Source organism: Pseudopodoces humilis, chromosome 22 (assembly GCF_049639895.1).
Source record: "Pseudopodoces humilis isolate 2021_Gansu_Grassland_sample_001 chromosome 22, ASM4963989v1, whole genome shotgun sequence".
In the NCBI taxonomy this organism is placed as follows: domain Eukaryota; kingdom Metazoa; phylum Chordata; class Aves; order Passeriformes; family Paridae; genus Pseudopodoces; species Pseudopodoces humilis.
Window position 1 is genome coordinate 5,744,849 of NC_142221.1, and position 11,971 is coordinate 5,756,819.

An 11,971-nucleotide genomic window follows, 5' to 3' on the forward strand; every position below is an offset into this window, starting at 1 on the left:
GTGATAGGACTAGGTGAAAATTGAAAGAGGGGAAATTTAGGTTATATATTATGGAGAAATTCTTCCCTGTGAAGGTGGTGAGACACAGGTAAAAGTTGCCCAGGGAGGTTGTGGATGCCCCAACCCTGGCAGCACTCAAAGCCAGATTAAATAAGGCCTTGAGAACCTGCCCATGGCAGGTGAGGGTGGGAGTAGATGATCTTGAAGGTCCATTCCAAGGACATTAACATTCTTAACATTCTAAGACTCTATAAAAAGTGATACAAAATCCTGAAACAATCTTTATTTAATGTAATATTACTGGCATGTTAGTGTTATGGATATTCATCTTGAGAGGACTGATTCATGTAGCACAGCAAGGAGGAGTGGAGTCACTGAGCCCTTGGTGCCTCAGATCCTCATTTAACATGAAAATCTCTTCCTCCCTCTCAGGTTGAGGTGGATGCTGAAATTATCATCAACCTCCTTCCATCTCCTGCTTTTATCATCAAGAGTTTCTTCAACCTCCTGTTTATGCAGACTCAATATAATTCTTTAAAAGAACATTGCCTGTTGGTACTGCGGAACACAAGTTTCAGTTCAGAACAGTTTAAATACAAGTCAGAGCAGCCACAGTCATTTGTACTGTAAACATTTGCTTTTTCCCTTCAATGTCAGATCATAAATGAATTTGGAATTAGTCCTCCATTCAGAAAAAAAAACCAAACCTCTACCACCACCATTGTTATAACCAATAAAGGTACTCCCTCTGAACACACACTGGGCAAGCAGTTGTATTACAGACCAACTTCAGCTGCACCTGAAATATCACAAATCAGATTCCCTGAAACCTGCCTGTTCTTCCAGGGAAACAGAACTTGATCAGGGTGGTAATTAAGGATACTGAAGCCTTGGGCTGTGCAGAGGATCACTCACATTTGAACCTGCATTCTCTTGCTATGACATACTGTTTCTGAAGCTAGAAAGGGACTTTGACAAGGGGCAGTGGCTTCCCACTGACAGAGAGCAGGGTTACATGGGATGCTACAAAAAAATTCTTCCCTGTGAGGATGGGGAGTCACTGGCACAGCTTGCCCAGAAAACCTGTGGCTGCCCCATCCCTAGAAGTGTTCAACGTCAGGTTGGACCTTGGAGCAACCTGGTCTAATGGAAGGTGTCCCTGCCCATGACAGGGGTTGGAACAAGATGGTTCTTAGGGTCCCTTCCAATCCAAACCATTCTATGATTCTACCCAGCACAGCTCAGAAGACTTAGCTGCAGGTACAGCTCTTAATCTGACTGCCACATCAGCAAATCCTTTGTTACTCTTGCATGACAGAAACATCTAGAGATCCCCTGGCCATGCAGATGGCTCTTAATCCTCTTCCTAAAACAAGAACAAACTGATCTTCAGGGATATTCCAGAGAGATCTCATGCAAGACAAGCCTTTCCAATAACTGCTCTGCATTTGTGATTTCAGTGTAGGCCAAGTTTTTTGGGTGTAAAGGGTAAGGTAAGGACTCAGATCTCACAAAGGGGACAGAATAAAGCCAGCCTTTATCCTTGCAGACCGTACAGAATCAAGTCCTGAGAGAACCATTTACATGGAAGAGTGAAAGCAGACGCCCTGCCGAGTGCAGCCTTGCTGCTGTCAGAGGAAGAGTGCCTTCTCCAGCACTGCAGATTCCTCCAGTTCCCTTAGCACTAGGTTTACAAGATCTATTGCAGGAAATATTGTCACTTAAAAACCAGTATCCAGTGTCTCAGTCAGGAAAACACTTCAGGTGACATGGATGAGTAGCCAAAGACAGCCTGAGGCAAAAGCTGGTTAGGCCTACCACATCTGACACAGCCGTAACACCAGCCAAGAGCATCTTGCTTTTACAGTAACCTGCTCCAAGGATGTCTCTTGTCTCAAAGAAGCCTTTTTGCTGCAGTCTTCAGAGCATCTCCTTTACAGCAGCATCCTAGATCCCTTTCTTTTACCTGTCCCCATCCTTCTACAAACACCTAGTTGGACCCTTCTCACAGCAACTTGATATTCTGAACGGGGTGGTCTCTGTGCCCACATCAGTCCATTAGGTGTGACCAGTCAACTCTAAAAATAAAAGCCATTTCTTCTGAAATTTTCACCATGCAAGTACTTCAGGAGGCAGCTGGAGCTGGCATCAGATTGCAACTCCAGTTTTTTGAATGACTTCTTCCATGCGCTGGTACCAAGGTTGAATATTGGTGTGAGCCATCATGTCATCAAAGGCTTCCAGCCCTTCCATGACCCGGAGTACACCATACACTGCCTGTGCAGAGCAGAGAGGACAGAACACTGAAAAAGCAGTGGAGAACAGCTTAGGGAACAACAACTGTCTCAATAATCAAGCTAGTACACCTCTTTCCCTGTCCTGCCATCCGATCCATCCTTCTGATTAGCAAGGAAGAGTGAACGGCAGAAAGGTAATTAAAAATATGCATGTTTTTCCATGAGGAAACAGTAAGGAAGGATCAGAATCTACGTGCAGTTATGGGGAAGTCTCCACCATATGGGAACTGTATTACTGCACAAAGGACATGTATCTCATCTAGCTCAACTTCTCTTCCTGTAGCTGTATTAACCATTTCACACAGATGAGCAGCAGGGTAATTTGCAATCCACCTGACAACAACCACAGGGATGAAGCCCTTACCAGGTCAGCGAGGTTTGGCTGTTTCCCACCCATGAACAGTCGATTTTTGCCAACAGCTTTTACCCACTCATTAACTGCTTCATACAGATCTTCTCGGACATCATCTCGAAGCTGATGTCTGGATAAAGAAAATAATCAGTTTGAAGACACAAGCTTGTTTCTTCCTTTAACCTTCTATCACCTCTCACCTTATGGGCTGGTTTTGGTTTGCAAGGAATGGCAGTATTTCAGAGGGAAGGGGCAGTCAGTAATCAAATAGTGGATGAGTAGAGGGGTTCAGTACCTCCAGTAAAGATGTACAGTTGTTACTCATACAGGATTAAATGGTTCAGTTTAAAACTCTGAGGTTCTGCCCTTTGACAGCTGGGGTTCACAGCTAAGGAGGAACTATTTCTCCTCTTGTGTACTTAGTGCTTTTCTCCTCTTGTGTACTTAGTGCTTAGTGATACCAACCTTTTCTTCAGCCTCTTGCTAACGAAGAACATGGCAACAGCCCCCACGTATTTGGCAAAGAGACCTTCCAAGGTGCCAAACTTCCCCTCACGGACAATGTAATCAAAAGATGCCAAGGCTTCTTTGGGGGTGCGGTAAACATTGGGGGAGATGAGGTGAACAAGCCAATCATCTGCCCATTTTCTCCACTTCATTTCTTCCCTGCGAGCAGTCAAAAGAAAGTTTTCAGTGAACGAGGTACAGATAGAAGGGCTACAGGAGGCAGGATCACAGTTGCCTTAGCCAGAGATCCTTCCAAGGTCAAACACTCCTACCCAGGTACTCTGGTGACATCCCTAAAATGCACTGAACATCATTATCTTTAGTCTCAAACTGAATTTAAGACTAAGATAGAGCATTAGGTTCTCCACCCAACAGAAGAAATAAAGCAGGAAGGGAAACTCTCCCTCAATAGATTCCTCTGTGGCACAAAGGAAAGGCCAAGAAGGAAACTGTAGGCAGCTGAAGGCCTGTGTGACCATGGTGGTGGTAACTAGGCTGGTAAACAGCTTTGTTTTGAATTATCCAACAAACACAGCAAACCAACTAATGAGGCTTGAAACACTAACAGGGGTGTGACAAGACTTGTCAGCCTCAGTGGGATTTTACATCAGCCCTGAGTACACATAAAGGGGGCTGTGACCCTACTTGGAGAGCCCTTAAACTTAAGAGCACTTACACTCTCACTTCTTTGACAGGATAGACTCTCTTTGTCTCCTTCTCATCCAGCATGAGCCAGTATTTATTCTCATACTCAAGCACCTCCTTGCCTTGCTCAGTCACTGTTTTAATAGGTGGATAAAAGGACACAATTTCTTCTAAGCTATTCCTCCTGTGAAAAGAAATACAGTTAGCACTGATCTGACTGCTATAAAGGAGCAAGAGCAAAGGACAGATTGAAAGATTCACACTATAAAATGTATTATTCTAAAAGTAAGTGCGCAATGTTCCAGATTCTATTTGGAAAAAAAAGAGACTGGAACAGCTACTTGCAAATAACTATTATTAGTGCACATACCTTTGTATGTGACAGAAATTTCTGCAAGCATAAAACTTCCTACCATTCTCAAGTAGACCTAAAGAACAGGCCATAGGCACAACAATGCCGTTTCATTCTACATGTTATAACTGGCTAATTGTAAGCTCAGTTCCAAGACTAACACTAGTTCATGTTTAAGTAGGTTTTGTGCAAATAGAATCTCACAGATGAGAAAGTACTTCTGAAAGGTACAAGCTTTGCTTTACATCACAGACATCACAACATATATAAGCACCACCCATATTATCACAGCCAGGCTCAGGTCACCCAGAGCTTCAGAGCCTGAGGTCAGCAAGAGACTTACTGGCACATTCAGAGTCTTCTAAATCTCTACTTAACCTGGGCCCTCCAAATTCAACTCTTCTCTCATCACCCTGTTTTCTTACCTGGAAATAAGATAGGTCTTTATTGCACTGATTATCACTGAGGAGTCGTTCAATTGCTGAAAAACAGGATTAAAATAACCTTTTAAAAGAAGCTGGTTAAATTGAAAAGGAAATTCTTCAAAGCCTTTTTCCCTGCATGCTGAGACTTCAGGTCATGAAGACTTACCAGCGGGCTCCCAGCGTTGGCTAGCAGGATGGGCACCTTTCTGTAGGAAGAGAATTTGATCTCTTTCCTCATGATTGGGTTCACTTCCACAATTTCATAGGGCAGTCCATGATAATCAAGAAAAGCTCGGACTTTGCTGCAGAAAGGACATGTTTTATACTGGTAGAGAGTGAGCTGCAGGCTCCCTGCAGGCAGCTGGAAAGAAAGAGAAGATTTGTGTTCTGCTAAATACATAAACACTACCTTCCTTCCATCCTTATTTCTGTCATGAAGTCACAGTCACTGACAATCAGTGTCAACATCTGATCATGAGCGTATCTTGGCTATCAGATGCTTTCTTTAAATGGCATCAATTATTTAAATATTCATCATTCATTGGGACCAATAACCTGCTTCTCTAAACATCCATTTAATGTGCTGAAAACTCCTACTCACAGCTAGGAAAAAAAAAATAGGTTAAATCCAGACATTTTACCCCTTTATAGTTCCTATTCTGCAAAACTGAATTCCATAGAAAAATACCACCATTTGCAGGAGTATTCAAACACAAAGCCTTTACAGGCCAATCCTTCCTCCACAACAGCCTCTGTTGAGGCCACAAGGTGGGGAGAGCAGAGTTTGCATTTGTGTCTGTCCAAGTTCACATTCCTGGGATTAACCAACGTGGGTACAACTGGGACAATGCAGGGAGAGCCCAGGGCCACCGGGACATCAATTACTGAATGTTTCGCTAAGCTGCTACACCTCCAGCAGCCTGACAGGCCGTGCTAATCATTCCTCACACATAAAAGAAAAAACGCAGCCACCCCGCTTTGTTTCTTATTTACAATCTACTGGGTTACACAACCCTGCGCGGGTACTGCGAAAAAGTAACAACAGAAAAGGCTCCAAACCCCCAGGAAGCCCTCACTGACAGCCTTTCCTTACAGCTCCTCAAGGAATGCTCTGCCAGGGGCCTCCCAGACCGTTTTAAGCTCTTCCCTCGCTCAAACCGGGGCAGAAGGAGCCTCTCGGTCCGCGGGGAACCGCTGTCCCGGGGGCTCGCTGCCGCCGCAGCGGGGTCCCCGCAGGCCTCGGGGAGGGCACGGCGGGGATGAGGGGGAGCCGCCCCCGGCGTTACCTCAGCGGCAGAGTGCTCCCGCAGGCGCTGCCGCGCCGCCAGGCACAGCCCGGCGCTGCCGCCCAGCGCGAATGCAGCGCCCAGCACCAGCCGGCCGCCGCCGCTGCTGCCTCCCCGTCCCGCCGCAGCGCCGAAGGCTCGTCCCGGGGCCCGCAGCCGCCAGGCCGGCGGCAAGAGCAGCGATCCTACCCGCCAGGCTCGGCCGGCACCCGCCATCTTCGGCTGAGGGCGGGCGGAGAGCGGCTGCTCCGCCCCGGGCACGGCGGCACGCCCCGGCACGGCCCCGGCTCGGCGTTCGGGCATGGCAGCACCGCTTCCCGCTGAGGGCAGGCCCCAGCACGGGACACACAACAAGGGGCGGACCCGCTGACCTGTAATTATCAAATCTGAGAACACACCAGAGTCTAAAGTGGGAATAAAATAATCAGTTGAAAGGGTGAGGGAGCTGAGCCCGTTCAGTCTCGAGAAAAGGCAGCTCTGGGGGGACTTCATCGATGCCTGTCAGTGCCTGCAGAGAGGGGGCGGAGAATGCACCAGGCCGTGGTGCCGAGCCGTAGAACAAGGGGAGCGGGCAGGAACTGACGCACAGAAAGTTTCACCTGAACATGAGGAAAAGCTTCTTCCCTGTGCAGTGACCGAGCCCTGAACAGGTTCCTCAGAGAAGGTGTGGAGTCTTCCTCACCTGGGGATATTCCAGAACTGTCTGGACTCAATCCTGTGCTGTGTGCACTGGGGTGACCCTGCAGTGCAGTTATTACCCACAGAAGGGAGAGGTGGCTGCAATGTTAAAAGAAGACGTGATCTTTTCTTTAGTCTTTGTCCCAAATACCCACTTAATAATGGAGTCCTTGATCTCAGGAGCACTGCTTGAATCAATGCTCTAATTGTGGGTTATTTTCATCGCAGTGACTTCTCTCCCGGGGATGAAAACACCACACAGCGATGAGATCTCCTCAAGGTGACTGAGGTGCGGCTGATACTAGGCCAAAGACAGGGAAGGGCGAAGTGAATCGTGCTTGTTGCTTTAGGGAAGAGGAATATGAAGGTGACGTGGGGCTGGTTCAAGCCACTTAGTGGACGAAGCAGAGCTGGTGACAAGGCTGGAGCTGGGGAGTTCAGCAGCAAAGCTCCCGCTGAGACGGAATGGCCCGCACGGACAGGATGCAGATTTATCCATACGGAGCATCACTTATGTTGGGAAAGAAGCGCTCAGTGCTGATGGCGGCCCCTAACCGGGGAGTCTGGGAGGACCTGAGGACACTTGGGGAGGACAAGGACACAGCCTAGCGCTGGGCACGCGTTTGGGAAAAATCCCTGAGAAACGGGGAAAGTGGCGCTGACCCCAGGGGCCGCCCCTGCTTACTGCTGCTCGTCGCGCCCGCCCGCGCGCCTGCGCTCCGCGGCCTCCGCGCTAACCACAGAGTTCACCGCAGCGCCGGCCTGCGTGACGCGCAAGGCACTCTGCTCTCCCATTGGCTGGAGGCCCCGCGCCCACACGGGCGCGCAGTGCGGGCGGCGCCGAGGCGCGGGCGGGAGCGGCGGGATGTCGGGGCCCAACGGAGACCCGCACGTGCTGGGCGGCGGCACCGGCCACGACGGCGACGACGACGGCGACGACGGCGACGACACCTTCGAGGAGGAAGGTGCGTGGGGGTAAAACGGGGCTGCCATCTTGGAGGGGATCCCGTGGCGCAGGATGGCCTGGCCTGGTCCCCTGCTCTGCGGGTGGCAGAGCGCAGGTGTGCCCAGATGTGCCCAGATGTTCTGCCGGGAGCGGTGCCCAACGCCAGCGATGCACCCGCTATACGGCAGCGGGGCCGAGGGGCTGCAGGGTTTGATTCCCACACAGCCATGAGGCACCGACGTGTTGCCCTCGGGTGGATTTTTTTCTTGTGAAAAAATTATTTTGTGCCTTTGCTGGTGTATGGGCTGCGGATGTCAGGAAAGAGGATGTTCAGGTTTCGAAATCACAGGGCAGATCACATGGGCGGATCTGGGAGAAGCAGTCATGCATGGAAAAAGGGAATTTAATGCAGGTAGCTTGGCAAATTCCACTTTGGGGCATTTCTGCAGTGCCTGGGTGTGAAGTTTCTGATACTGCCCTGCCTGGTTAGAACCAGCCCATGGAAAAAATGAGATGACAGGAGAGCAGTTACGTGGACGTAGAGGTCACTCTTAAAACTAGAATTCTTTCAGCATAAGCACTTTGCTACCCTTCTGTTGAAAATGGTGGAGTTGGGTTCTACTGTTTCCCAAAACATTCTGTTTCCTAGATGTGACCCACACAGGTGATTTTAGGAGTTGTGTCTGGGATCTAGCTGCAGTGACAGGACAATCATTTCTGCCCTGAAACACCCCAAGTGCATTCACTGCTTTGCATCAGCACAGTGATTTGCATTTCCTATTTTTTTAAGAGCTTAAAGACATGTTGGATGTGATGGAGAAAGTCACTAAATTGGATTTACAACCTAATTGGGTAGTTCAGCTTGTAAGTAATTTGCTTTGTGTGCAGTAGCTGGTCATAAAGGGCTGCAGCTATTTCCTGGTTTAGTGAAGCTGTGGATCTCTTCCTTCATCTCAAGTAGGAAACTTGATTTTTGTCAACTACTCTTGTAAGAATATAGAGGAGTTAATGCAATTGCCATACTCCTTTTCAGTGTTTCCAATAGAGATGTAGTTATTTCCACAGAAATCCACCATGCAACTAACAGAAAACAATAAAAGGTTTTTACAGCTTATTTTTAAATGGTTAATTTAATTTTAAATGGTTAATTTTCTTTTCACTTCCCAGAGCCACACAAACTATATAACCTTCACTTGAGTTTTAGGCACTGAGAATAAGCTTCTGCTGTAATTGCAGACTTCTTGCCAAGATGATGAATGGTCCTTGCCAGAAGTAGTTACCATGTCTGCTTGAGATCTGCTCACCATTTCATTGGAATATGGTGCATCAAATTGAAAAGCTGTAACTCACAGATCTTGAAAAATGCTGATAGTTTTAAAAATGCTGGTAACTGCCACCTTTTTGGAAAGCATGTGTTTGTGGGCTTGATTTTTAAATGTAAGAACATCATCAGTGCTCTTGATCATAATGCCACCTCTGTGTATACCTGCAAGGCCAAACTTTTATTAATGAGCTCAAATGCAGCATTACACAATTCTCCAAAGAATTAAAGGCTGCAGCACCCTGAACGGCTCCAAAGTGGTTATAAGAAAAGGAGGATAATTATTTTTTTATAATGAAACTTCTTAGCTATTAATAATGCAGATGACGTCAATGTTTAAATATTCACAGCTCTTTTAAAGCTGCCTGGACCTTGTGTGCTGGGGCACCAGGACACCCTGGCAAAGAGGCAGAGCTGGTCTGGGGGATTTAAGCACAGCCTGACCCTCCTAGGTTGCCCAGAACACATCCTCATCCTCCTTCCTCTCTCCACGTCCTTCAGCACAGCCCAGCATTCCAGGCACTGAGTATCACCCTGGGCTCAGAGGAGCTGGGTGGAGAAAAGCCAGCCCCTGCCTATGAGGTGTGAGCTTGTCCCACCCACACAGGCATCCTTCCCTGTCCTGCACCCCATGATCCTCACAAACATCAGCCCACAGGTCACACACAGCTCCACCTCTGCCTCCCTGCACTCACTCAGCTGTGCAGTTTCAGAAAGGAACATGGGACTGGCTCCATCTGGGATCCCCTGCAGCCTTCCAGGTGTCCTGAGTAAACTCAGCAGTTTATCTTGTCTGTTTTTTAAGTTTGGGTTTTTGTTATTCTTCAGGATTGTGTGGGTGTTGCTTGGAGGAATCCAAAAACAAGTGTTGCAGGAGCACAGCACTCTTCAGCTGAGTAGCAGTGCTAACACGCACCACTGTGAAATGCTGTTGTGCTGGAACAAGCCGCTGCACTTGAAACAATGCTGTGGGTAAGAAACTGTACCTAGAGAACCAGCTGCCAGGATCATCTGGAGTGAATCTAGCTTTAATCTGAAGTACCCAAAGCCTTAATAGAGCATGAAAATCCTGTGTCTGAACTAGGTGCAACACTTACCTTCCTGTGGAAATAGTGGTGCCACTACCAGCACCTTCGGGTTCATCCCCTCCTCCTGCCACAGCCATGACAGCTGCACTGTTACAGCAGCCTGACTCCAACCAGGCCTGAGTGAAGCACATCCCAGCTTGGAAGCCTTATCCAAATAATTCACAGAAAATAAACACTGCAACATGCTGACAAAATGCCTGTACTATCAGGAAAGATGATTCCAAAGGAAGCTAAAAAGGCTGCCTTGTCTTTGGGATTTATCTGGTAATGTTGCAGTCAGCACTCAGTCTGTGGTTGGCTGTTTGTGTGTGAGATCTGAGGCTCTCAGATGTGTTCACAAAGGGTTTGGACTGCCCAGGTACCTTGCCTTAGATCTTGTTACCAGTGTTACAGCTTCCCATTGGCCTAATTTGATCAGGGAACAGAGCACATACTGGATTCAGTTGCACTTCACCCACCCAGGGGTAAATAAGGCACAGACAAAATGCTGTGGGCATGTTTTGCCAGAGTTCTCATGGCCTCCTTTGACTGCAGTGACAATTTATTTACATTGTTCAGTCTCTCATTCCCCTTGCTTTTAGAATATGCAGCAATAAACTATATGCTGGACCAGATCAACTCCTGCTTGGATCACCTGGAGGAGAAGAATGATCACCTACACGGCTGCTTGAAGGAACTGCTGGAGTGCAGCCGCCAGACCCGTCTGGAGTTCCAGCAGCAGAGCAAGCAGCTGAACAGTGGAGCTGATGTGCAGGGATCCCAGCCTCCTGCCTAGAGTCTGACCACACACCCTCAGCTGCTGTTGCTAAGGGGACAGTTACTGGTCACCAATTTAATGTAAAACTTGGAATAGCAGAGGTGCCTCGTGTCTGTTACTTGTTCCTGTGTTTGTATCCTGCCATTCATGTTCTGTTTTCATTTAGCTGTGATTCGGGTGCAGAAGCACAAGGGTGGGTATAGGAGAGCTGGTTCTTTCTGCTCCCCAACATAAGCCTGGCACTCACACTTGGTTAAAGCTGGTTGTAGGAAACCTGAGGCCATGCAGGTAGTTTGCAGGCAGGCCCTCTTGACAAAGTGGAAAAATTATTTCTGCTCTCTTTTCCTTAAATCCAAGCAAGGAGTATTATGGCTCAACCCCCTTTCCCTCAGAAAGCACAGTTGGCAGGGGCTGTCCTGACTTCAGGCTTGTCCATAAGTCTAACTGATGACAGCCCTGGAGAGGGAGGGCCTAGGCCAGCTGCTGCCTTGAAGCCACAGCTTCTCCCTTAGTCACATTAACTGTGATGTACAAATATTGGCACATGGTTCCAGATCACTGGACACTTCCACTCCATTCCAAGCAGATAAGACAAGCTACTGATGTGATCTTTCTGACCACTGTAACTGGGAGCTGCACCACTCCTTCAGCTGCCATTAAGGACAGAGGTGTAGAAAGGGGCAGAGCAGCCTGGTTAGCCCCCATCACAGCAGTAGCAATAGAGAGCAGAGCCCTCCCTGTACATTCTGACAAGGCACGAGAGGTCTGGTCTGTACCTTGTGGTCTTGTCAATATGTCCTACAGCCAGCACTTTTGAAGCAAGAATTACTGTTCTGTTTATGTAGAGTTAAAGGAGTTTTTTTGAAAGTTAAAGAGGTTATTTAAAAGAAATCTGTTTTATTAAAATCAATTTGAAACAAAATTTGTTCCTGAGAGTCTCCACTATGAGAACAGATTGGATTAAGCCTTGTAGTATTAACAAAGGACCAAGGTGCATGTTCTTGCCTAGCTTAGGACTTGTCCAACAGTGTGTGTCTTAGAAAGGAAAGTGTTCTGAGAAGCAGAATTCAGCAGAGTCTCCCAAGAGATAAACATTGTCTCTGGAAAGGAAATGAGAGGAACTACAAAGAATTCTTATGTCTGCATCCATCACTCCGTGAAGTTTGTCCCCTGTGGAAATCCCATTACCATCTTCTTTCAGGTTCAAGCCTTAGTCTTTCCACATAACTGCTGTATCCCAACTGTACAAGTAATAAGCAACACTATCCTGTATTAGACACGCTAAAGCCAGGCTTATTTATTCTTAAAATAAAAACA

General features: G+C 47.6%; 2 protein-coding genes across 2 annotated transcripts; one reads left to right on the plus strand and one right to left on the minus strand.

The window, feature by feature from the left end:
* Positions 1-268: 268 nt before the first annotated feature.
* On the minus strand, positions 269-6,086 carry PTGES2 (prostaglandin E synthase 2). Its single transcript, XM_005527232.2, has 7 exons — positions 5,865-6,086; positions 4,745-4,939; positions 4,579-4,634; positions 3,833-3,985; positions 3,115-3,315; positions 2,662-2,779; positions 269-2,277 (listed from the first exon to the last, which is right to left on the minus strand). Exons 1-7 carry the CDS (start codon positions 6,078-6,080, stop codon positions 2,149-2,151), a joined length of 1,068 nt encoding a protein of 355 aa, XP_005527289.1. The 5' UTR covers positions 6,081-6,086; the 3' UTR covers positions 269-2,148.
* A 1,265-nt stretch (positions 6,087-7,351) lies between these two features.
* Positions 7,352-10,772, plus strand: BBLN (bublin coiled coil protein). The gene is made up of 2 exons (XM_005527230.2): positions 7,352-7,507; positions 10,479-10,772. The coding sequence occupies exons 1-2, from the start codon at positions 7,408-7,410 to the stop codon at positions 10,670-10,672; spliced, it is 294 nt and encodes a 97-aa protein (XP_005527287.1). The 5' UTR covers positions 7,352-7,407; the 3' UTR covers positions 10,673-10,772.
* Positions 10,773-11,971: the final 1,199 nt, after the last annotated feature.